This window comes from Eulemur rufifrons, chromosome 19 (assembly GCF_041146395.1).
Source record: "Eulemur rufifrons isolate Redbay chromosome 19, OSU_ERuf_1, whole genome shotgun sequence".
Lineage (NCBI taxonomy): Eukaryota > Metazoa > Chordata > Mammalia > Primates > Lemuridae > Eulemur > Eulemur rufifrons.
In genome coordinates, this window is record NC_091001.1 from 64704094 (window position 1) to 64728941 (window position 24848).

At 38.1% G+C, this 24848-nt stretch overlaps 1 protein-coding gene across 2 annotated transcripts in view; it reads right to left on the reverse strand.

Moving 5' to 3' along the window:
- Positions 1-8501: 8501 nt before the first annotated feature.
- Positions 8502-24848, reverse strand: part of ACTR2 (actin related protein 2) — a 33305-nt gene continuing 16958 nt past the window's right edge. For both annotated transcript variants that reach the window (XM_069495172.1, XM_069495173.1), the window contains 5 exons: positions 20889-21025; positions 18782-18931; positions 15804-15949; positions 12703-12835; positions 8502-9393 (listed from right to left, as the gene is read on the reverse strand). In XM_069495172.1, coding sequence (XP_069351273.1) covers positions 9223-9393; positions 12703-12835; positions 15804-15949; positions 18782-18931; positions 20889-21025 — 737 coding nt within the window. In that variant the 3' untranslated portion in view covers positions 8502-9222. The remainder of the gene's footprint in view (positions 9394-12702; positions 12836-15803; positions 15950-18781; positions 18932-20888; positions 21026-24848) is intronic.

The following is a 24848-nucleotide window of genomic DNA, read 5'->3' on the forward strand; positions in this document are numbered from 1 at the left end:
AAAATAAAGTCCTAACCCCTACAGAATATCAAGTACCCATTTAACAAAATGATCAAATTAATATTGTGGTATATCTTAACTTCAGAATTTTCTTAACTAATTTCTTAAAACCTTTGATAATAATACCTTTGCATTAAAATATAATTACACTCTTCTATGCACAGAATTCTTTTTCTTTTTTTGAGACAGAGTCTTACTCTGTTGCCCAGGCTAGAATGCTGTGGCATCAGCCTAGCTCACACCAACCTCAAACTCCTCGGCTCAAGCAATCCTCCTGCCTCAGCCTCTCGAGTAGCTGGGAATATAGGCATGCACCACTACAGCCGGCTAGTTTTTGTTTGTTTGTTTGTTTCTATTTTTAATTGCCCGGCTAATTTTTTCTATTTTTAGTAGGGATGGAGTCTCACTCTTGCTCAGGCTGGTCTCAAACTCCTGACCTCGAGAGATCCTCCTGCCTCAGCCTCCCAGAGTGCTAGGATTACAGGCATGAGCCACCATGCCCAGCCTGCACAGAATTCTTATTCTTGAGAGTTGGGGGCCCTCTTTGTCAAACCCCTGTTCAAAGAAGAGAAAAGCAGCTCACTAGAGTTTTCTTTTTATTAATCTTTAAAAAAGTGTTCATCAGGCAAAAGCTCAATTTGATGTTCTTAAAAGTCTACCCTGGGCTTTGAAAGCCTATACACTTCCCAAACCCAAACCTTTCTACTGGCCCATGAAAGTGTAGCTAAAATATTTTCTAGTTCTCTTATTCTTACTTCAAGTATTTCATGGAAAATTATACACAAAGTCTTTTCCAGACTTTCCTTCTTCCTCTGGTGGGTGGGAGGAGTTGAGGGAGTAGATATGAAAGAGACAGGAACTCCCCATTCTGCCAAAAGGAAGAGAGAAATCATTTGAATTCCCCCTACTCAGTTAGATATTTAAGTGAAAGTATGGTTGTGAAAACCATTGAAATTTATGTATTAGCTGCCTTATTTTCATCTCCCTTAACTCATTTGTTTCTATTCTATGACTAAGGTTACTTGCAATATAGTGGTTAAAGTCACTAATTGTAGCCTTTTGCAAGGTTTCACACACACAGGCATGCTTTCCCAGGTCTTTCTTCTCATCTCCTCCACTTACCTCTGATGTAGCATTTTCAGTATTTGAAGAGGCCAAGGAATTTGAGCCAGAGAAAAAAAGTGACCCTACAAACTGCTGCACTGTGGGTAGTTGGCCAATTAGCCACAGGTTAAGTTTAATGCGAAAACATTTAGCATGTTAAATATCGAGCTAAAATAAATCCTTGAGTTTCTGGTTCACTTGAGTTGGATACTCTCTTTGAAGGTTCTAAAATTAGTACAGTTAATAAACTCATTCAGTTGTGCAGTGGTCAAAGACGGTAGGTGGAGATAAAAAATGAAGAGCACCAAGACATCAACAATGACACTATGCAGCGCCCAGTATTTTCTTCCTCCTTCACGTAGCTGTCACCACATTCCTTTTTTTTTTTAGAAGGAAAGAGTTGTTTACTAATTTGCTGACAAATGAGGTTGGCAGACTCCTGTCTCAGAGTACCAATGCCCTGCCTCTGAGCAGAAGTTCAGAGCTTTTAAAGGCTCTGATTAATCCCATACTCCCATCTTCGGCTAAAACAACATCATGACTTCGACCCTGCCACACAAAGAACAAAGGACACTCTCCTGCCCCTCCCGACCACTGACCTGAGGCAGGGATGTAGGTTTTAGTTCTCAAAAAGGGCAAGGAGGTTTTGAAGAGATAGAAAACATTTTTACCCTTTTCAGGCCATTCCCTCTGTTACATATTCCCCACTGTCAATTTTTACCCTTCCGCATCTCTGGGAGGGGGGCGATGCAGTGATCAAGCTACTTCCTGCTGAACTGCGGTGATATTTTAGATGGAAGGTTTACACTTACTTATGTCATACAAAGTTTTGGCAGTAGATTTGCAGCCACAGATGACCAGCCGAAAAAGGGCATAAGCAACAACTCTAACCGTGAGGGCTGACATGGCGAGATGGAGGGTACCTGATAAGAGAGATTTTACCCCACTTCATATCTAACACACCAGTAGGTGCATCCTGTCACCTTGCACATAATGTCTAATACAGGGCTGGGTAAGAAAGAAACATGGGACAGAGCTATTAGTTGCACGTTGTAGGAGGTCTGAGAGACCGGCTTCTGCAAATTCAGAAATCATGTACAGAAATACTTGCACCAAACCAGGTTTAGGATAACACACCCAGCAGCAAGACAGATCAACAGAAGAGGCGACAGCCCGGGAAAATCCTCACCAAGGAGTTGTCCCTCCATCCTATAGACAAAACCAAAAAGGATTAGCAAAAATACCGACATTTTAATTTTTTCTCCCGTTTTCTCAAACAGATACTTTAGATCTCTTAAGGCTGGCCCCTCCACTGGGGGCGACACCTCTTTGCTCAGGTATGATGGACCCAAGGTTTTACTTCTGACAATTTTAACGAGGTGTGGTTGTTAGAGGCACTTCATAGGGTCCCTTTCACTTTTCTGTTTCCAACTGGGACAGGGACCTGAAAGAGGCCAATTCGTGTATAGTGGTTGGCACCTGACCCACTCATTTGACATATTGTTTTATTCTACTTCCTTTACTTGCGGTTATATTATCATACTTACCTTGGGGTGTTAGGAAGGGTCTCATAAACTATTTTTTAGGGGATTAATTTAACCCTGCTTCTACAGGGCTACCCTTATCCAGAGGAGGGTAAGCAGCCACACCCTATCTCACTTTAGATGGGTTTCTTGCATCAATTCCAGGATGTATGTAATTTCTGTTATAGATGTAGGGCTTTGCTTACTTGTTGGGTTATCTCTGCTACAAAGGAGGGTCCATCATCACTCTTGTGAAATGTCCAGGGCTCTACGGAGTGTGCTCCTGGGTCCTGTTGACAATGGGTGCCTGCTGACGTCCTTGCTGGAGGAGGAGGAGCTGTTGAGCTGTCTCTGTAGCTGCCTGTCCACGGCGTCCATCACCAGAATGCCATTCCCTATCTGCTCTGCTCTTTCCCTGGACCGCTGATGCCCGTTATCCTGTCATCCTCTGAGGCCTGTTCCTGCTCTATGCTGGCATATGTGTGTAAGAACTCAGCAAAGGACCCGTCTCAGGCCAGCAGCTCCTGGTAGGAGCCCATCTTGGAACTTCTCTTTGTTTGGGTAGGGCAATCTCTACCCAGCCTGAAAAGGTATCTACCGATACAAGCCTAGGCATCAGAGTGAAACTGTCAATCATTAAAAGGGGAGATTCCCCACATGGGCTCTCTTTGTGGTGGGTCACCTTTCTGTCCTTGGACCGCCCCAAATACATAAACAGTTGCAAATGGGGCCTCTCAAATGAGGTCCCACCAAATCCATCAAGGCATCACGCTCCCAATGTTTGTATTCATGCAAGTGCCTCATTAGAGGCCGAGCCAAAGCTTTGAGTAGGAGAATGAGCCCGTGAGAATTCTGTCTCCATTTAGCTGCACCATTCCCAACTGTCAGAGCCTCAGTCTTTAGTTTCAAAGGGGATCTAAATGTAGCCGGGATATCAAGGCGCCAAAGAACAGATCACCTCCAGCAGCCTCCTCAGTAGCTCTGCCAGTGGCCTGATTTCTTTTTGTCATGGTGGCCACCCATTTGGGCTCAGCCATGGCCTGTATTAGGGCCATTATTTTGGTGGCATACTTAATATCCTTACTCACTTTTGGTAGCTTTCGTCTTGCCCATGCGTAACAATGTGCAGGCTTGCTGAGCCTGAACTTCAAAGTGCAACGGCAGCCTCCTGTATACTTCACCAGGCCCTGGTATTTATCCAGCAGGAGCTTGGTGGCATCCCCCACCCAGAGGTGAGCTTCTGCTGCTTCCGAAACAACCCCTGGTGGTCCTGCTGCTCGCCCAGGTCCGCCCCCTGGGCCCACTGTGATGAGTTTTTCAGCCGCTGCTTGTCTACAGCTGCCTCACTGCCACCTGGCCCCTCCCCCACCACCCCCTGCCTGGCTCACAGAGCACCAGGTGCAGCTGGTGCCAGGGATGGGGTGGCAGCTGGGAAAAGGGGTCCCCAGACCGCTTCTGTTCACACAGCTAGTGCCAATCAAATCCCTGTCAATTTTGCCCAGGGCTCCTGTGGGGATATTTGGAGGCAGGGAGCTCGAGGCCCCCTCCTTTGCCATCTGAGACCCAGACTTAAAAAAAAAAAAAAACTATTTGCTCTCCTGGAGGCTTCCTGCCACCTGGAGTCCTTTGCAATTTGGGACTATGTTCCTTTCAAGGCCCTTCTTTAGAAAACGTCAGTCCAGGGCAGCTTTTTAGCCCTTTCCTTTTGACTGTCTCAAAGGATCCTGCTGGCTGTTCTTGCATTCAATCCCTCTATCTGATACTGCGTAAATTGCCCTGCTACGGCTAGGGGTTCCCTCTGGCCCAAATTGAGCTTACTGCCAGGAGAGATCATTCTGAACCCCAAGTCATAATTTACTGGGCATGGGACTGAAGAGTTGGTTCAGGCAGCACCCACTGCCCCGCCCCTCCCATAGTGCCAAGAGGGCGGCGGCAACCCACGTGCGCCAATCCTCCCTCCTGCCGGGTCCACCCCCAGGCTGTGGCCCCGCCCAGCAACCTGCCCTGGCCGGCTGCAGGGGTTCCAGCGAGGGACAGGAGGACCTCAATTACCAAAATCATACAAACACAGATCATTTTGTATACCATAAACAATGAGTTTATATCAAGCAGAGAGCTTGAGGCTCAACATTTTAACTCTATAGCGGCCGGTTGACCATTTGAGCTCTGAATTTTAAAAGAACAGCTCAGAATAAACCACGGACCATCAATCACCACTTTTCCTCACACTCCAGACAAGTGTTATCACAATAATTTTTAGACATAGGTACAAAAACTCACCAGACAAAAACTCAAAATCAAACACAAATAATATACGGAATTCCCAACACAAACAATCTAACATGCCACGGCCTATCAATCAAATGGGAATTTTCATTTAACAGCCACTTCCCCTCACACTCTAGCCTGTACACTGGATTACAATATCATTCTCTTTACACATAGGTTCATAGCGGTAAGTTAAACATTCAGCTAAAGTTTTCCCCAAAGGACTTTGAGATGGAGCTTCCTTATGTTGCAAAAAAAACTCACAAATAACAGACAGACAATACAGGGGATACAAAAATGCCAGGGCCTATCAAACAAATGGGAATCCTAAGGGGACAAACGCCACCCCAAATGGCACCTCAGATGGTACCTCAAATGCCCTACCACCAGGCTGGAAGGTTCACAAATGGGAATCCCAAGGGGATAACCACCACCGCAGATGGCTGACAGATTTAAAACCCTCCCCAAATAGGTGGCCATATCCACCGCCCTACCCCGTTCTCTAGCCCTTCAACAGATGCCCTCACAGGGTTGGAAGGTTCAAAACCCTCCCCAAATGGGCGCCCTATTTCCCCCTTTCCATGGGAACCACAAATGAGCTCCGAATTCAAACCAAGTTCCCTAGTTCCACTCAATTTCATGACTTCTACCCCAAAAGGTGTCTCAAAAACAAATGCCCTGATAGGGCCCCAAATGCATGCCCTGCTGCAGGGCTAGAGGGTTCAAAACCCTCCCCAAAATGGGTGGAAACAGGGTCTCGGCATGCACACCGGGGAACTTACCAAACAAACGGCCGAGGCTGTCTGGATGTTTCTAGATCCATTTCCTTCTCCTCAACTCAGTTCAGGTTGCGGGGAGCTGCGTCTACTTTGGGGAGACAGAGATGGGAGTCCCCTGGAGCTTACACAGGCTCCCGCAGCTGCTGGGGCCATCCCTTGCTCTCTCACCTTGAAAAGAAGTCGCTCCTACCTGCAGAGACCCACAGCTTTGACCCGGGGTTGCTCCCTGCCTCAGTCAGCAGTCATGGGGTGCCATTCCACCAGCGCGCCAATGGGCACCCACCGAGGGATGACAAATTCTATTAACAAAAGTTCAGCACTTGTCCCTGAGGCTGCATCAGAAGAATGAGGACAAGTGGTTTGAAGTGAAGGAAAGAGGAGTTTATTAATTTGCCGGCAAATGAGGAGACTGGCAGACTCCCATCTCAAAGTACCAATGTCCTCCACCACATTCTTCTTCTTGCAACTGCGAAGAGACTAGATGAAAGACATCAGAGGCCACCCTCCGGATGTCTTGAGGGACTCTGGCCATGAAGGGGACAATGAGGTTCCAGTATAGAAGTTAATGAAGAAGGAAAGGCAAAAATACTCTTGTCTCCTCCCTAGCCCTCATTCTCAAACCTAGTATAAAAGTAAGAAAGGGTCAGTTAAATATATTTTCATCCTTTATTTTGTTAAAAATAGCATGCCTAAAAGTATGAAGATGAGTTGAAATGTCCTTGAAAAGAGCCATGTTACATACAGGTCTTTCTAGTATTCCTAATTCTGTGAAGGCCACCTTAAAACTTCTGGGAAACAAAACAGTCTTTTGGAAGAAAAAAATTTCTAATGTAGTCATCTTTTGCTTTTATTTCTAGTTTTTAAAAAACGTATTTAGAATCATACCAGAAATAATGAGTTGCTCTGCCAATAAGGGAACACTGAAGTGAACCTGACCTAACAACTAGTATAAAGTTGTCAATCCATTTTGCATCATTGAAAATAAAACACAAACAATAAGAAAATGAAACTAAAGACAAAAACTGTTAAGAAAAACAAAGACAAGATTACTTTGAAAAATTTGATTTTATTTTATGAATCAAAAAGTATATTCATGTTAAATTTAGCATGTTTAGCTTTCCAATGATCTCTCAAAATACATTCCAGATATTAACAGTGCTCAGAACTGTGTAAAAGTTAACATCCAATACCATGTTTTAAAGAAAAAAGTTTAAATGTAGGACCTATTTCTAACAAACCCTTCTCAAAAGTCAAGGCATTGGCAATTCCAATTTAAAAATAAAAGCATTTTAATTATTGGAAATTTAACAATGGTCTCAAGAGCTAAAAACCAGATCTCTTTTAAAAGAGAAATTTTTTTAATTTCTGAGGGATTCATTCCTGGCAACAACTCCAATTAAACACAATACTCCACCCAATTCCCAAATTATTAAGTGCATTATTTTACCTTGGAACAGGAAAATTATAAAACGAAGTTTCTAAATTATAATATATATTAATACACCATATTAACTGTGATTTTTGCTAGCAGAATTATGAAATAAAAAACAAATTCTACACTCAAGGGACAAATGATAAATGCTCTTTCACTGTTTTATGAAAGAGTCCATCCAATTCTTTGTTGTTTTCTACTTATTTTAAAATCATGACCAAAGGCCAAGAGTCTATCTATTTCCCCAAACTGAACAGCCAGTAGGTACTAGTCCCACATGTGTGTCCTTTAAAAAGCCCAGTATTCAAAAGGCTGGGGGTATTTATAAGAACATGATTTAGGAACACTTTAGAATTCTAAAGTGACTCTGAGATCCACATTCCCCAAAGCTAGTAGACATTATTCATTGGCTATTCACGTGTACTGAAGCATGTCCAGCATGCAGGCAAACTTATTTGTTCAAATTGAGGTAAAGCAAACAAAAAATTCTTAATATTAACATAAGCTGCATAACTAAAACTAACTTTTTGTTGCTTATTTCATATAAACAAATTAAATTTTTTCACAGAAGCCACTCAAGCCAATAATTTCTCTGATTTCATCACCCTCCAAAAATTAAGCCATTTCTTTCAAAGCTATTATTAGTAAAAAATGTTTTGAAATGAAGGAAAACATTTTTTCCAGAACCTGCATTTTGTACTTAGTGTGATATAATTTCTCATTATTTTACTTTTTACACTTAGAAAGACGAATACATGGGTACTATTCGATATTTTTTCAGACACCAATCAATACCGACAGGATTCATAAATAGGATTTTCTGACACAGGCAGGAAAGTCTGCTAACATTTACAAAATACCAACTACTCTTCTTTCAAGCATAAAAGATGGCTGAGAATTAACATTTATGATTGTTTTTCAGTACAAATTTAAATCTTGATTTTCTTTTGCCATCATTTTAAATAATCAAATTTTATTCCACTTCCAGGTTTCAAACCAAACCAAAAGAAAACCTAATAAAAATTACCCAACTGGCAACAAGTCCCATATTCCAATGTTATTGTTAACTCAACAATTAGAATAACCTACTGCCAGTCATTTATAAGTACCTGCTTGTTTTATTAAATAAACACTGTTCAGTTATATAAAAGAATAATCTATAAGAATGGTACTTGGCACCGGGTTGCCTTAATGATTCTGGAATAAACAGAAGCATTTAGAAAACACCATTCTTAAGCACTTTTAAAATTGTAATTTGAATTACCAAAAGCATTTTTAAACATTACTTTTCCATTGATAGATTCTAGGGAGTCTAGTCCCAGCCAACATGTTTGATTTTAAAAAACAAATAAATCCCTAAGCCACATGGTAATGGAATACTACACTTGCCTTTTATATCATATGGAAACCGTTCCAGGCAGACCAAAAGTAGAAGAAAACCAGCCAAATCAAAGTATTGTAAATAAAGTTCATCTTAGGTACCCCAGAGAGAAAACCTCAAAAATCAAAATCAAAAGACCACCCACTGCCCCTCCCCACACAAAAACCCACCCAAAACACTTTATTTAGTTCTGAACCTAACATTTCCCTAAGATGTTAATAGGAGAAACTTTAAGGTACTGAAAGCTGCAGCAGTAACTGTTGAAAGAGCCACACTACAGAGGAAATGCCCTAAAGGGTTCAGAGGCTGCCCACCCATCCCTAACCACCCCCCACCCCACTAATATGTAAAAGCTCCTGTTAAAGTTTTTTCTTATGCTAATAAAGGCATACCACCTAGTGTGCTAAAGACTAAAACTAGCAGCATTAGAGCAGTAAAGTGAAAATAGGAAGCCTACAGGAATGATCTAAATGCCTACTTAGAAGAAACAAAGCTGCAGACAGGACCCTTTGCCCTCTTGTTCTTTGTAGGAAAGTGGTTGAATTAAACAGTCAGATTTACCCACATTAACAAAAATTTAACAAAGCTTCCCAAAGACACCAGAATAAAACTTGACCTTCCCAGTCAAAGGGCACAGAGAGGCCTCTTCCATGTCCTGGAGTTGAATGAGTTCAAAGATTGGCAATAAAAGAAAAAAGAAAGTGTTAGGGGTATGTTGGGAATAAGCTTTGGAGTCTATCGAACAGTCACACCAAGTTTCTCCAGCACACGGACACCCTTTTCTTGGTACTCCTGTCGGGTCATCCAAAAGTTGTCTTTGTCTTTCATGATATCTGCTAGAACAGCACCACCCAGGAATACCATGTGCTTTCTGCGGGGTGGGTCTTCAATGCGGATCTTAAATTTCTAGAGAAAGAGAGGATAATAAAATGCCACATGTGCATAGTGCTTTCTGCTTTATGAAAATGATTTTTTCATATAGTTTCCCACCGAATCTCACAATAGTCCTGTGATATAAGCAGGATAGCAGGATTTGGTAGCTGAGGTACAGAGCCATTTAGTAATTTGCCCAAAGCTCAGTTAGGAGACCACATATCCATCCCAGTGAGTTTGGAACAGTCCTGATTTACACCTGTTGTCCCATCATTATTATTAGCAGTATCCCTATTCACTCTCAAGTGTCCCAGTTTGATGGATAAATTACGGGACTGATGATTCTACTGACAGCCCAAGTAACAGTGTGTAGATTATAGCCAGGTTTTCTCACCCACTTCCAGATGATCACACGGGCAAGTCACTTAACTGTCAAATGAAGTCCAGATAAGAAGACTTGGATATCAACATCATCTCTCCCCAAGTAAAAAAAAAAAAAAAAAAAAAAAGACTTGGATAATTTCTTAAAGGTCTAGCTATGATTCTAGTCCAATGCAATAGAGTAAAATTGAAGTTTTTTCTTCTAAGCAAAGCTCACTTTCTATTGTCTCAAACTCAAATGAAATGTTCCCAAAATAAACAAGGCCAAATATGGTCAAAATAAATCATGGGGATGTTGGAGAAAATGAACACAGTAACCAAAATTAAAGACAACTGGGAAAAGTTTTATACTCTGTAGCTACTATTAATTATCTAGAAAGGACACAGTAATCTGTAAGAGAGGTCAACATCTGAAAAGAGAAACCTTCAAATGACATAGCAGTTTTTATTTACAGTGTCACAGATCCTGCAAAAAAGACTCAAAGCTATATGCCATTCTAAATTATTTGTCTTTTTTGTCACATAAGTAAACTGCAAGAATCTGATAATCTATGGCAAAGAAAAACCTCATTTTACTTATTAATAATTCTGAGACTAACCTACTGTTTTAATTGCTCTAGTTACTTTTTTGCTCTTAGGTAGGGCTCTGCAAACTTTTTTTATAAAGGGCCAAAAAGTAAATACTTGAGGCTTCGTGGGTCTCTCTGGCAACTACCCAACCCTACCTGTAGCTAGAAGGCAGCTATAGACATTATGTGACAATAGGCAACACCATGTAAACAGATGGGCCTGGCTGGGTTCCAATAAAATGTTATTTACAAAATCAGCCAGTTTTGGCAAAGGGGCTGTAGTTTGCCCAACCCTGCTCTAAGGGAAACTTCGCTAGCCCCTGAAGACACTGCTTCCCCTGTACATTTTTCAACTGGTTACTGTTTCTCACACTACCTTCCTAACCCTGGAGGTTTGGTAATAGAAGTTCCTGCTCTTCATTGCTGCTTCTATCTCCTTCCTCCCCAACACTCCACAGCCCCTCTGAAACTCATTCTATCAGACTATTCCATCTACCACTCCTCCTTGCTGAAGTCATCTGCAGACATCTATAGATTTACAGGTTATTTCTTCTCATACCTATCCTTGGTTTGTGCCTGCACATGTTCTCTCCACCACTTCTTGCCATCATCCTTAGTGACTTCGTCCTTCTCTCCCTCTCATACTCATTTGGCAAAACAACTTACTAACTTTCTACTTTGCACCGGCTCTCAAGCAGCTGAACAAGATAGGAAAAAAAAATTCAACATCTTGCTTTAAATTTACCTTTAACCTGAAGTAAGCCCTTAGTGCTGCTTGGCAAGCCTACTACATTTCTCTATTCTCTCTTCCACTCTCCAAGACAACCGTTTCCACATCCTCCTCTCTTTTAACCTCTACCACCTCTTCCCTCCTCTCATAGCTTCCTAACTGGTCTTTCTTTGTTCCCTCCTCCCCCAAAAGTCTATCCCCCATACCAAACTTAATGATCCTTTAAAAAACCATGTCGGATCCTATCATTTCTCTACTCAAAACCCTCCCAAGACGTTCCATCGCACTAGGAGTAAAGCCAATCCCTTTTACCATGGTTAAACAAGACCTGCCTCCCTGCTACTTTCTGACCTTATCTCCCATCCCTCTCCCTTGCTAACTCTGCTCTAGCCACACTGGCACACTCCCACCAACTTGGGGCTTTTGCACTGCTGCTGCAAGATTCTTCCCCCAGATAGTCACAAGGCTCACTCCCCCTCACTTGATTGAGATCTCTGTTCAAAAGTCACCTCATGAGAAGCCTTTCCTGACCAGTTTATGAAGGAGCATGTGACTTCTCCAACCACTACTATTTTCTAGCTCTTTACTTTTCTTCACAGCACTTATTATTACAGATACATTATTTACACTAAAATCAGGGATTTGGGTTTTGTCCACTACTGTTTTGTCCCCAGCACCAAGACCAATGTTTGGCACCCAGGAGTTCAAAAAATGTTTGCTGAATAAATGATTACCTGAGACGTACACATAATTTAAAGTCAAACTCAATAAAATCAGAAAAATGAGTGAAGTACTTAGCATGGCTGCTTTCCAGTCTTTATGTTGTTTAATGTATGTGAGCACATACTCAACTTAATTTCAACAATTTAAGTCATATAAGAAAGATGTAACATTACTATCTCCAAAATATACAGTACTCTGTAGTATGTAACCTCATGATCTAAAACAGTTGATTAAAGTCAGTGACATAAAGTTCAGAGATTGATCCAGGATTAAATGACTCTTGCTTGAGTACATATCGTATGCTTCACATAGTCCAGAGCTCAGGGGAGAGTTTGGGATGTCAAAGAAACATCAACTATTATATACCAGTTTAAAAATTTCTTTCTGCTGTACATATCAACAGCTACCAATTAAAGTCAGTTTCAAGAGCTATGACAATCACTGGGATGTGACAGAACTGAAGACATGATTTTTTACAATCTGGGGAGAAAAGACACATGCAACAAGTAGCCAAAAAATAACCTAAAATCAGAAATATGAAATAGCCCAAGTGTAGTACTAAAGGCTGATTAAATATCCAAAAAGTTACAAAAACCCCCACAAAAAACAAAAAACCCCAAGTAGGGCATTCATTTCTCCATAGTAAAGTAGGTTCTTTCCATGTACTTGGAGGCACCTATGATTCCATGTTGGTTGGTAAAGATGAACCAGAACGTTTGGCTCTGGCCTACCTGTCTCCATCCACTGAATACAGAACCACCATTCTGGGACAGAGCTTACCTTGAACCATTTACTTCGACCTATCTCTTACAGGGTGCACTTGATTACAGTAGGAATTTGTTTAGGAAGACTTCTTGCTCCCTCTGGTGGTTGTCAAGATTCACAAGCTACTTTTCAGGGTTTTAAGAATGTTAATATAGTTGGATTACTGATACTTACAGAAAGTTTTTCCACATCTCCCTTTAAAACTCGTTCTAAATAGAGCTGTTTAAGTTCTCGTTCCAACCTCGATGGCAGGCCAGGATACATAGTAGACCCTCCAGAAAGCACAATGTGTTTATAGAATTCAGATCTAAAAAGGCACAATGGTTATTTATTTGGGATTTCAGATTAGGAAAATGGTATCTCAGGGTTACTGTTATTTGTATCAGCCTCAGGGGGTTGCTGGAAGAATTAAATAAAATTCCATATGTAAACCACAGGACTGAATGTTTGCTGTTACTACTATTGTAAGATAACAATCCCTCTTTACATATAAAATCTTTTCATGGCCAGGCATGGTGGCTCACGCATGTAATCCTAGCACTCTGGGAGGCCGAGGTGGGCGGATCATTTGAGCTCAGGAGTTCGAGACCAGCCTGAGCAAGAGTGAGACCCCATCTCTACTAAAAATAGAAAGAAATTATATGGACAACTAAAATATATATATACAAAAAATTAGCCGGGCATGGTGGCGCATGCCTGTAGTCCCAGCTACTCGGGAGGCTGAGGCAGTAGGATCGCTTAAGCCCAGGAGTTTGAGGTTGCTGTGCCACGGCACTCACTCTAGCCCGGGCAACAGAGTGAGACTCTGTCTCAAAAAAAAAAAAAAAAAAGAAAAAAAAAAAAAATCTTTTCATAATTTCAATGAAAATATTTCTAAAAGCACATGATACGATTTCTTACGAATATAACTGAGTCTTTGTATAACCAAGATTTCCATTACAAACTTCTAATATTTGGACTATGTTATCAACAGTGCTCCCCTGGAGCCACTGAGATGTGGTTGTTTACTATCATTAGCTAAATTCTACTGTGCTTCAGGTTTTTGCATTGTAATTTTTCCATTTGTCTTTTGTAGTTTGTCTTTTGCTCCTTTGCCTTGAGGCTGTCTGCTATTAGTTTTTGGCTAGATATGTTTTTGCTTCTTATAGCAGTCCCTTCTTTCTTTTTTAAATATGCTATTGGCTATGATACCAGATAATCAAATCGAAAATAACTGCATATGTAGTAAAAGTAATAGAATCTGAGTGAGGGTCTGAGGAACACTTCTCACATAAAGTTTGGAAACTGAGTCACATCCATTTTGGCCTCATTCAAACTGGCTTCTATCTTGCTTCTAGACTCTCAATAGCTAAGGCTACTGCAAGTCTAGCTTCTAGAAGAGCACTGTCTTTGTATTTAATTGCCAAAGCATGCATTTCAAATGTAGCAAAAGCCAAGCAGCTAAAGTACAGCTACATGAGATATGTACACACAGGCATTTATATGTATGCTTTCAATATGCAGAACACACAAAATTTGAGTTGTGCCACTTTCCAATGCAAGCTCTGTGGATAATGTACTAAATCTAACTCTTATGCTTTAGAAATGCCAAAACTTTAGTCATCACCAATAGGCATGCACTTTAAAATACAATTTGCTGTTAATGATCATTAAATCAAGGGACAAAAAACATCTACCTAATCCCTACCATGAGAGTTTACCATAATTAACAAAGGTTAGATTTCTGATCATCTTCCAGTAGGTTTGTAGCTTGTTACAAGCCAACTGCTATTTTTATTAATTCCTATTATTATCCTGGCTCCCCAGGCACTCCATTAAAATTAATTAACTGGTTATTTAATTCAGGGTTAAACAAACAAATGCTTTACAAAATACTTCTGGGTGAATTCCTCTATAACCTGGGTGGAAGAGAGAGCTTTCTAACTATGACTCAAGCTCCAGATGCAATGAAAGATAAGATTGTAAATCTTTTTATATGACTAAATAAAAACAAGTTTTTGCATAGCTAAAAACAACATGAGCAAAAGACAAATGGCAAGTTGGGAAAAAATATCTGCAACAGATATCAAGATGCTAAAAGAAAGAATTTTTTAAAATTAAGAAAAAACACAAAACAACTATAGAACAGGCAAAAGCCATGAAGACACAATTCACAAAAAAAAAAAAAAAATTTATATATATATATATAAAATGTCCCTTCAACATATAAAACTATGTTCAACTTCACTCTTAATGAGAGAAATGAAAATTTAAAACTACACTGAGATACCTTCTCACTCATCAGATTGGTAGAAAAAAAAAAATGGTACAACTAAGTCCCATAGAGGGAAATTTGGCAATATTTAACAAAAAATACTTGCATTTACACTAAACTAAAAAGCTTCTGCATAGCAAAGTAATCAACAGAATGAAAAGACAACCTACAGAATGGGAGAAAATATTTGCAAACCATACATCTGTTAAGGGGTTAGTAACCAAAATATACATATAAAGAACTCAAACAACTCAGTAGCAAGAAAACAAATAACCCAATTACTATTAATAGATGGGTAAAGGACCTAAATAGACATTTCTCAAAAGATGACATACAAATGGCCAAAAGGTATATGAAAAAATGCTCAACATCCCTAATCATCAAGGAAATGCAAATTAAACCACAATGAGATGTCACTTCACACCTGTCAGAATGACTATTATCAAAAGGAGGACTGATAATGTGGAAAAAAGGGAACCCCTATATGCTGTCGGTGGGAATGTAAATTGGTATAGCTATTATGGAAAACAGAATGGAATTTCTGCAAAAAATAGAACTACCATATGATCCAGCAATCCCACTACTGGCTATATATATCCAAAGGATTTGAAATCAGTATCACTATACAAGAGAGTATCTTTGTTCTTAGGAAACACAAACTAGTAGAGAACTGATACATTCAACCTATTCTCAAATGGTTCAGGAAAAAATAGAGAAAGATAAAGCAAATATATAGAACATTAAACTTAGTAAAATGGTGAAACTGGATAAAGGGTATACATGAGTTTTCTATATTATTCTTGCAACTTTTCTGTAAATTTGAAATTATTTCAAAATAAGTTTAAAGTGGCCTCTGAGACACAAGGATGTAATATATGTTGTTCAACATCTAGTACCACCCTATCAAAAAATTATTTTGCCTTATCTATTAAAAAACATTAATGAAATAGACAACGTGGTCCAACTACTTAATTCCATCTATTTCTGGTAAATAACTTTGAAGCCACCGTTTCTAATGTACCTGGTATCAATATCGGCCGCTTGGATCGTGTTAAAAAGCAATTCAGCAACACCAACTCCCTCAACATTGATCAAGTGAGGCTGAAATAAAGCTTCTGGTGCTTCAAATCGCTCTCCCCCAACTTTGATAATGCGTCCATCCGGGAGCTAGAAACCAAAATAACCAGGTACTAGTCAGCAAAAGATTAAAATTTCCCAGTGTACTCCAGAACACTAATGCTTTAAAACACATCTGTTGTGTAACCAAATCATTATCAACAACAATTTGTCTTAAAATGTATTTTGAAGGAAAAAAGGTAAAATAAAGCTACATACAGATAACTGTTATTATCATCATGCTCTGTTCTGTTTTTTAAAATGGTATGCCATGCCGCAAATATCAGGAATTTCTTAGAGACATCATTAACACATGTTCTATCTGTGTGTGCAGCAAAGCACAAACAAGTGGACAACTATTACACTCTGATTATTGCTGATATGTGTTAATGACACTTGTTTTATAATTTTAACACATTTGTGATTTTATGGATATTTCTGCCATGTAGAATAGACATATTAAACATTTTTAATAATTTTCTTTCACCAAATAGTTACTCTGTGAACCTATTTCTTTGCCATCAAAATACTTTAATACATGTGTGCTACTTCTAACAGAAATCATTTAATCCAAAAAATGTTTTATGATCAAAGAAGTTTAAGGAACACTGATCTAGACTACTATTAGGCAATTCTGTTGTACCCTATAGGTCCTGATAAATTTTAAGTAACTGATAAATATAATTTAAGCAAATAAGATTTAAACAACAGATAGGTATCATAACAACATGACATTGCACAGAAAGCTCTTACTATGGACAGCATGTTCATATTTAATTAAATGAGAAACGTTAAGTAGAAACTCCCTCTCATACAACCTCACAATTCACTGGATTAACCTAAGTAATAAACATGCCTACGTATGCTGGCATTTGACACACTGCTGTATGAAATAACAGAATTAGTTTTACATTAACATTTCTAACAGTGTATTCATAATAATGATTATAATAATTATATTTAGATTCCAAATTTGCCTTTCCAAATGACAAAATACTACAAAGCAAATTCCTAGAACACTCCATGTTTGCTGTAATTGTTTACAGATATGTAAAAAGCAATCACATTTTGTAAAAACTCCAGAATTATCTTTTTATAAATTCTATCAGGTTTCTTAAAAAAAGGATACCAATCCAAACATTTTACCCTTATTAAAAAAAAACCCTCAGGTGAATTCACATAAAAATCACCCAGAAAAACTTCACATAGCATATCTTCTTAGCAAAACCTCTTTACCTATACATTTCAAACCTCTCTGACGGCATGGCATCTTTCCATGCTCTGTCGGCCAGCATGGGGTCAAGTTTTCCAACTACCTTAATGAACTGTTAAAACTACCTATAGGCATCCTGGATCTTTGCACCAAATCCTACCCTATGCTGTGTTTGTCCACTCTTGTCCCTCTTCACCTACTCATCAGTTTATAATTTTATACTTGTACATATTTCTGTAACCTACCTCAAAGTTCTTTGAGAAAGGAAGGAAGAAATAAATAAAATATGTTTTACATTTCTACTTCCCTCATCTTTTGTCTTCTGTCACTTTATTCCAAATAAGTCAGGTAGATGGAAATCTAGAGAAACTGTCAAGCAGATTTCAAGAAAGAATCTCCAGGGCAAATCTGGAGTTACAAAGTGGGTTTTATTAAGTGTTTGGATCAGTATCTTTAAAAAAAAATTACAAAAATTTGTAATTACTTTAAAAATGACTGTTTTGGGCCAGGCGCGGTGGCTCACGCCTGTAATCCTAGCACTCTGGGAGGCCGAGGTGGGAGGATCACTCGAGGTCAGGAGTTTGAGACCAGCCTGAGCAAGAGTGAGACCCCGTATCTACTAAAAATAGAAAGAAATTATATGGACAACTAAAAATATATATAGAAAAAATTAGCTGGGCGTGGTGGTGCATGCCTGTAGTCCCAGCTACTCGGGAGGCTGAGGCAGGAGGATTGCTTGAGCCCAGGAGTTTGAGGTTGCTGTGAGCTAGGCTGACACCACAGCACTCTAGCCTGGGCAACAGAGTGAGACTGTCTCACAAAAAAAAAAAAAAAAAGAAAAAGACTGTTTTGCACATATTTGTGAATAGGTAGAGCTAACATCGATCATGTGGTTTAAGAATACTTGTTTTTATTGCCTATTATTCTATTTCATTTCAGTAACAATTAGATCAAAGATGAGACATGGAAGTATTATCCTTTATACTCAGATGAATAGGCTTAAGATGGTAATTCATTAAAAATTCAGGTAGGATCAAGTCCTCTGGTGTTATAAACTATAACTTAGTTCTAAATCTCCATAGTTACAATTTCAAGTTAACATTTATTTTGAACATTTCATTTAGAAAATATAAGTCAGGAAACGCTGCCACCTACCGAATTAGTAAAGCTAGATTCTAGGACAATCCTTCCAAAGTATGACTAGTCCCATGAAATTCTGTAAAATCCAGTAGTCTAGTAAGTTTGAGTAACAGGCATATTGTATTCTCATAGTTGTGTACACATTAGTACATCAGAAGCTCTGAGAAGTTCTCCATTAAAGTGAAATCGACTGTCTCCCAAACTTATTTAACAATGTAACCCTTTTTTTATGAAACTTATTAACATCTCAGGGAAATAACATTCTGTAAAACATATGCTGAGAAATACCATTCTAGATACTAGAATCTCAAATTAACATCTTATATTTAATTACATCCTTGTGTAGAAAGTAATTTATGATTTTTGTCTTACAAGTGTCCTGAAATAATTAAATTATAGAATCTTAATGGAGAAATGAAAAGTCACACATACACATATTAGAACAACCCAAAACAAAGATACTGGGATACCAAAAATCATGGCCGCCCATTTTTAAACACATATATATATTATACACTCAAAATACTTACTGTATAAGATTCAACTAATACTGTGGTTTCTAAGGCCAGTTTCTGCTCTTGCTCAATATTATAGCCCACATAACATAGTTTTTCTTTAATCATGCGAACTGTTTCAAAATCAGCAGAATGGTTGAAGGCATATCCTCGCAACAGAAGCAGCTGGTACAAAAAAATGGCAGTAAGTTCATAATAGATCTGAATGAGTTCTACTCTGCAAAAGCTATTAATGCTTACTAAATGTGTCATATCTATAAATACAATGAGCAGTGGATCTTCAGCTCCTACTGAATATTTCAGAAGTAGGATTTTACCTTCCATAAAAGGATTTATATTTCAGTTTCACAAAGAGTAGCAGAATTAACAGTTCATGAATAAATAAAACAAAGTAGAAAAGCCAGTTTTTAGAATACTGTATGAGTACTCATGTTTAGATAATTTTGATAATCAAAAGTATATTACTGAATATTTTAGTACTTATTCCTGTAGTCTGCAACTTGCCCCTATAATCAATGCTGTGTTTATGCAATGTCCCTAGGGCTTAGAAAGTTTTAATCTTAGTCCCTAGTACTGTGTCTGGCACATATTAGAAGGGCAATAGGATTGTTAAATAAACGAATAAGAGAACTATTAGGATATTCAAAGGTATAATCTCTAATATTGTATTTCTTAAATGCTAGAAATTATTACAATTTTAAAAGCATCCTGCTCAGAGAAAAAAAGATAATATGTATCACAAATACAACTGGACTTTTCAAATAAAAACTTAATAAATCTCCTAATCTTTGTGTTTATGTTCAAAAGAAGACCCCCAGAAACTCTGTTGGCTACCCTCAGAATTTTGGCCTAGAATATTATAATTCTCATTAACTTAATCTTCTCACGTGATAAGGATTACTCTAAATGAGACCGAAGGAACCCAATGTCAAGGCGAAGGCAACACAACTCAATTTACTGTACATACAGGGTTTCTTAGCAGCAGCACCACTGACATTTTAGACCATATAATTCCTTGTGGAGCTGGTCCTGTTCATTGGGGAATGTTTACAGCATCCCTATTCAGTTGTGACAACCAAAAATGTGTCCACACATTGCCAATATCCTTTAGGGGGCCTCAAAATGTCCCTGATTGAGAACCGCTGACCTAGAGAGAATATACTATGAAAATATTCTAAACTTTTTTTTAATATTAAAAAAAATTACATGTCACCAAGTAGAGGCCTATGTACTTTTTCCAGCAATGTTTTAAAGAAAATTCTAACTACTTACATTCAGAAGTAAACTTTAAAATAGTAAGCACTAAAAATGGATATAACCCATAAAAACTACTAGACATCGGGCCGGGTGCGGTGGCTCACGTGTGCAATCCTAGCACTCTGGGAGGCCAAGGCAGGAGTATCACCCGAGCTTAGGAGTTCGAGACCAGCCTGAGCAAGAGTGAGACCCTGTCTCTACTAAAAATAGAAAGAAATTAGCTGGACAACTAAAATATACATATAGAAAAAATTAGCAGGGCATGGTGGCGCATGCTTGTAGTCCCAGCTACTCTGGAGGCTGAGGCAGAAGGATTGCTTGAGCCCAGGAGTTTGAGGTTGCTGTGAGCTAGGCTGACGCCACAGCACTCTAGCCCGGGCAACAGAGTGAGACTCTGTCTCAAAAAAAGATAAATAAATAAATAAAAAACTACTAGACATTAAAGTCTGGCACATTTGGGCCCTGTTTATCTCAAATATCATTAATTTGCTATCACTGTATTTTATGGGAAAGAACAAGAAAAGGTAACCCAACCAAGATTATGGTTTAGAGAACATAATCTATTCAAAGAAAGGGTTTTTGGCAGAAAAGGCTGCCTAAGCTGTCCAAGAAAGGTTCAGGTTCTCTTCCATCTTTGAAATACCTGTCTATTTTTCAGTAATAACAAATATAATTATTTAATTCTCATTAGCATATGAGATTATGCATGTAAATCTTGTATGGATTTTTATATGCATAATGGGGTAATTGGGTTAGTTCTCTAATGGTGGATTGATTAGAATCCTAAAATGATACACTCAATTTTGTGTTAATTCAGTAAACTAACTACAACATCTAACCTCTATGATATTTTCCTTTCACTTACCTTGATAAGATATCTGGTAATATCCCTCCCAGCAATATCCAGTCTCCTGGTAAGGTGAGGGAGAGAAAAGCCTTCATACACTGGGCAGATGTGAGTTACACCATCTCCAGAGTCTACCACTACACCAGTCAATAAACCTGCATAAAAATCAGATTTTAAATAAAAAGCCAAATCAAAAACTTAACCAACTAGAAAGGTCTAGAAGCCACAATTTCTTTATTATTTACTATTTTGCAGTTTGTTTCTAATACACAGATACTAAAGTGAGTGTTCTCTCTTGAGACTTTTAGTCTAATCATGTGCTACCCAAAGGAGATGAGAACAGACCCTGAGATGTAGGACTGAAAAACAGAACATCTTCTTAAAGCTCAGTACAAGTCTTCATTTTTCTTTCCAACTTGATCACTGACTTCCCTTGAAGTGAAATTTTCTAAAGCATCTTGAGTAATTTTTATGAAAACCACAGTGAAAAGTGAGTATTGCACAAAGTTACAAAGTTGATAAGTGAATTTGCTGAAATTATCTAGTTCTCAATTATTACTTTTGTCACATAGTATATGCAAAACTCTGTGTTGTTTTGGAAAATTGCCTACTGATACTAGTCAGCTAGAAATCTAAGAATAATTAATCTCAGCTAGCCAAAGCATCACTTCAGTTACTCACCTGAAACCAGAAAGGCAATGTCAGCTAAACCTTATGACAGAAGTACAGCAAAAAACAAATAAATAAAAATAAACAAAAGAATAGCAAAGAAGCTGCCTTGCCTTGTTTCCCATGCATGTTATTTAAAACTAGAAGCGTCCACAAAAAGTTAAATGTTCTACTTTTTGCACCAGGATTAATTTAAGGTGGGGGGGGAACTTTTTTAACTTATTTCCTAACAGAAAAAAATTATTTTAACCAGATACACATTATCTATAAAACTTAAATATTATTTATTTTCCCATCCCTGAAGAGGCTCCCTCCCCTTCTCTTTCTTATTAATACAAATTTGAAATTTGCAGGCACTGTAGTATCTAATTGTAATGATTTGCCTTTGGATACATTTATTCAAACCATGTCTTTTTTTTTTTTTTTTTGAGACAGAGTCTCACTTTGTTGCCCAGGCTAGAGTGAGTGCTGTGGCGTCAGCCTAGCTCACAGCAACCTCAAACTCCTGGGCTCAAGCGATCCTCCTGCCTCAGCCTCCCGAGTAGCTGGGACTACAGACATGCGCCACTATGCCCGGCTAATTTTTCTATATATATATTTTTAGTTGTCCATATAATTTCTTTCTATTTTTAGTAGAGACGGGGTCTTGGTCTTGCTCAGGCTGGTCTCGAACTCCTGACCTTGAGCGATCCACCCGCCTCGGCCTCCCAGAGTGCTAGGATTACAGGCGTGAGCCACCGCGCCCGGCCCAAACCATGTCTTTTTTAAGTTGATATAATTTGTCTTTCCTTGATTTATGCTGTAAGCCTCATAAACCTCAAATACTGCCTTTTAATGTTATAATCTTTTAAATAAAAGACTTTCCATTGCAAAAGAAAAAAAAGATGAATCCACATCATCATCATTAACTTCCAGTAATACCAACTAAAGCAGGATTTACATTTTATTTCTCAAACGGCCCTTCCTACCAACCTCACCTTATTTCTACCATTCCTATCAGGTCACATACTGGCTTTTCCCTGAACATACTTGACTCATTTCCAATGCCACACCCTTTAGTCACTGGATTATCCCTTCTTTCCACTTTAAGTCCTACAGTTTCTTTAAAGCTCAACTGGATTCTTACCTTTTTGTTTATAGGTAAACCACCCTGACCACTCTAGCCTCCAACCCAGATTCCCAAATTCCAGTTATTCCCTCAATCCTATCTGTACCATGCAGCCAAACACACCCTCCTAAATCACCATGTCACTTCTTTTATTCAAAAACCTTCTACAGTTCTGAATGCTTCTTCCTATTTTTATTTACTTATTTTTTTACTGATAGCACTAGTTACCATGTTTAGAAGGAATAAAATTTTACTGTGGACTTGGAGTTAATCTGGTTAGTATCACTGAACTATTATTATTTCTCAAAATTAAGGAGTCAATAGTTAAACAAAATAGCTAAATGTCCGGAATTGAGAGAGGGTATCTTCTCATTGGACAAAAATAAATTTATGAATATTGCTAGAAAAATCTGTTAGCATCAATTTTATTCAAATAAAATTCATTTCTGCAGAACTGTCTCACTTCCACCCTGCAAACTGGAACTCTTATTACAGGTTTTAAGCTTAGACTAAAAAATTTTAATATATAATTTTCCAAAATACTTTATAAAATATTTTTAAAATTATTTTTTTAAAAATGAAAATAAAATTACCTAGATGCAAATAAGCACTCCCTCCCACCTGGTAAAGTAACAAGTGAGTTGTGATTCCTCCTTCAAAGGAAAAATTACTCATAGCTGACTATCATCTCCTTAAGGGCAAAGATACCAGGTCTAGCTTACTGTTATTACCATATCCTCTGTACTAAACAGAATGCAAAGCACATGTTATGTTTGGTGAAAGAAAAAAAGCTGCTTTAAAAATTTAACTCCTTCTTTTCCAGAAGAGCTTTTGGAAGAAAAGAAAAAAAAAATTTAACTCCCCTAAGTGTTTTTCTTTTCTTTTTTTGAGACAGAGTCTCACTCTGTTGCCTGGGCTAGAGTGTCGTGGCGTCAAGCTCACAGCAACCGCAAACTCCTGGGCTTAAGAAATTCTTCTGCCTCAGCCTCCTGAGTAGCTGGGACCACAGGCATGTGCCACCATGCCTGGCTAATTTTTTCTATATGTATTTTTAGTTGTCCATATAATTTCCTTCTATTTTTAGTAGAGATGGGGGGTCTCACTCTTGCTCAAGCTGGTCTCGAACTCCTGACCTCGAGTGATCCTCCCGCCTCGGCCTCCCAGAGTGCTAGGATTACAGGCGTGAGCCACCACGCCCGGCCAGTATTTTCTAAGTATCTATAGGTAATACTAAAGATATTTTTAAAACCCAATAGCTATTTACTCAAGTAATATAGAACTAAAGATATTCCAAAATTCATTATGTTTTTACAAGGTATTTTTTGCTAATCCATGTGTAGAATCAGAACCATAATATAAAATTGTTAAAGTTATAAAATAAGCAACCAAAGCAAAAGGATATATCATTTCTAAGTATCATGTCATATACGTACTTAAGCAGTGAGACTTAATTCAGGTATCAGCTTCATCAGAAAGCTGCTCTGACATGCTGAATCAAAATTATGCTTCTGTATATTTCTTTCTTTTTCACAAGTTCCTTCTGGGTATCTTTACACTTCAAACACCTAAAAGACTACCTGGTACATATTTGACAGCCCCATAAATTCTCCCTAAGTTCCTGCTGAATTTATAAGACCATCAAAAAATATAAAGAGCTCTCCCTACCTGGCCAATATTTTATTCCCAACAGATAGTTGCTAATGATAATGCCAAGAGAACATAGTAGTCTCTTACATTAAAGCCACCTCAAAAGTTGGAAATACACTCCCAAATGTCTACCTTCTCCCTATTAATCTATTATATACTTGACAAGCATTATTTTTGCTAATGTTTTTGGATCACTTTTTTTTTTTCTTTTACTCAAGCCAATCTTCAGGCCAAATTCTGTTTATTTTTTATTGTATTAAAATTAAAATAGCCTAAAAGAGAGAACATTCTATTTTTTAAAAAAGAAATTTTTTTAATCTTTAATCTTTTTTTAGTCTTTTTAAATCTTAAATCCTTCATTGTTTAGTAAAGCAAATAAAAATGTGTATGAAATCTTAATTTTAGAAACTAAAAGTATTTCAAATTGTGGTATACATATATATATATATATAAAAAACATACTTTTCTGGGATTTATAACTTATTGCAATATCAAATTTCTATGACATGACATGCACTTAATAAATGTTTGCTGAATTGATTTTTCTAGCAGTT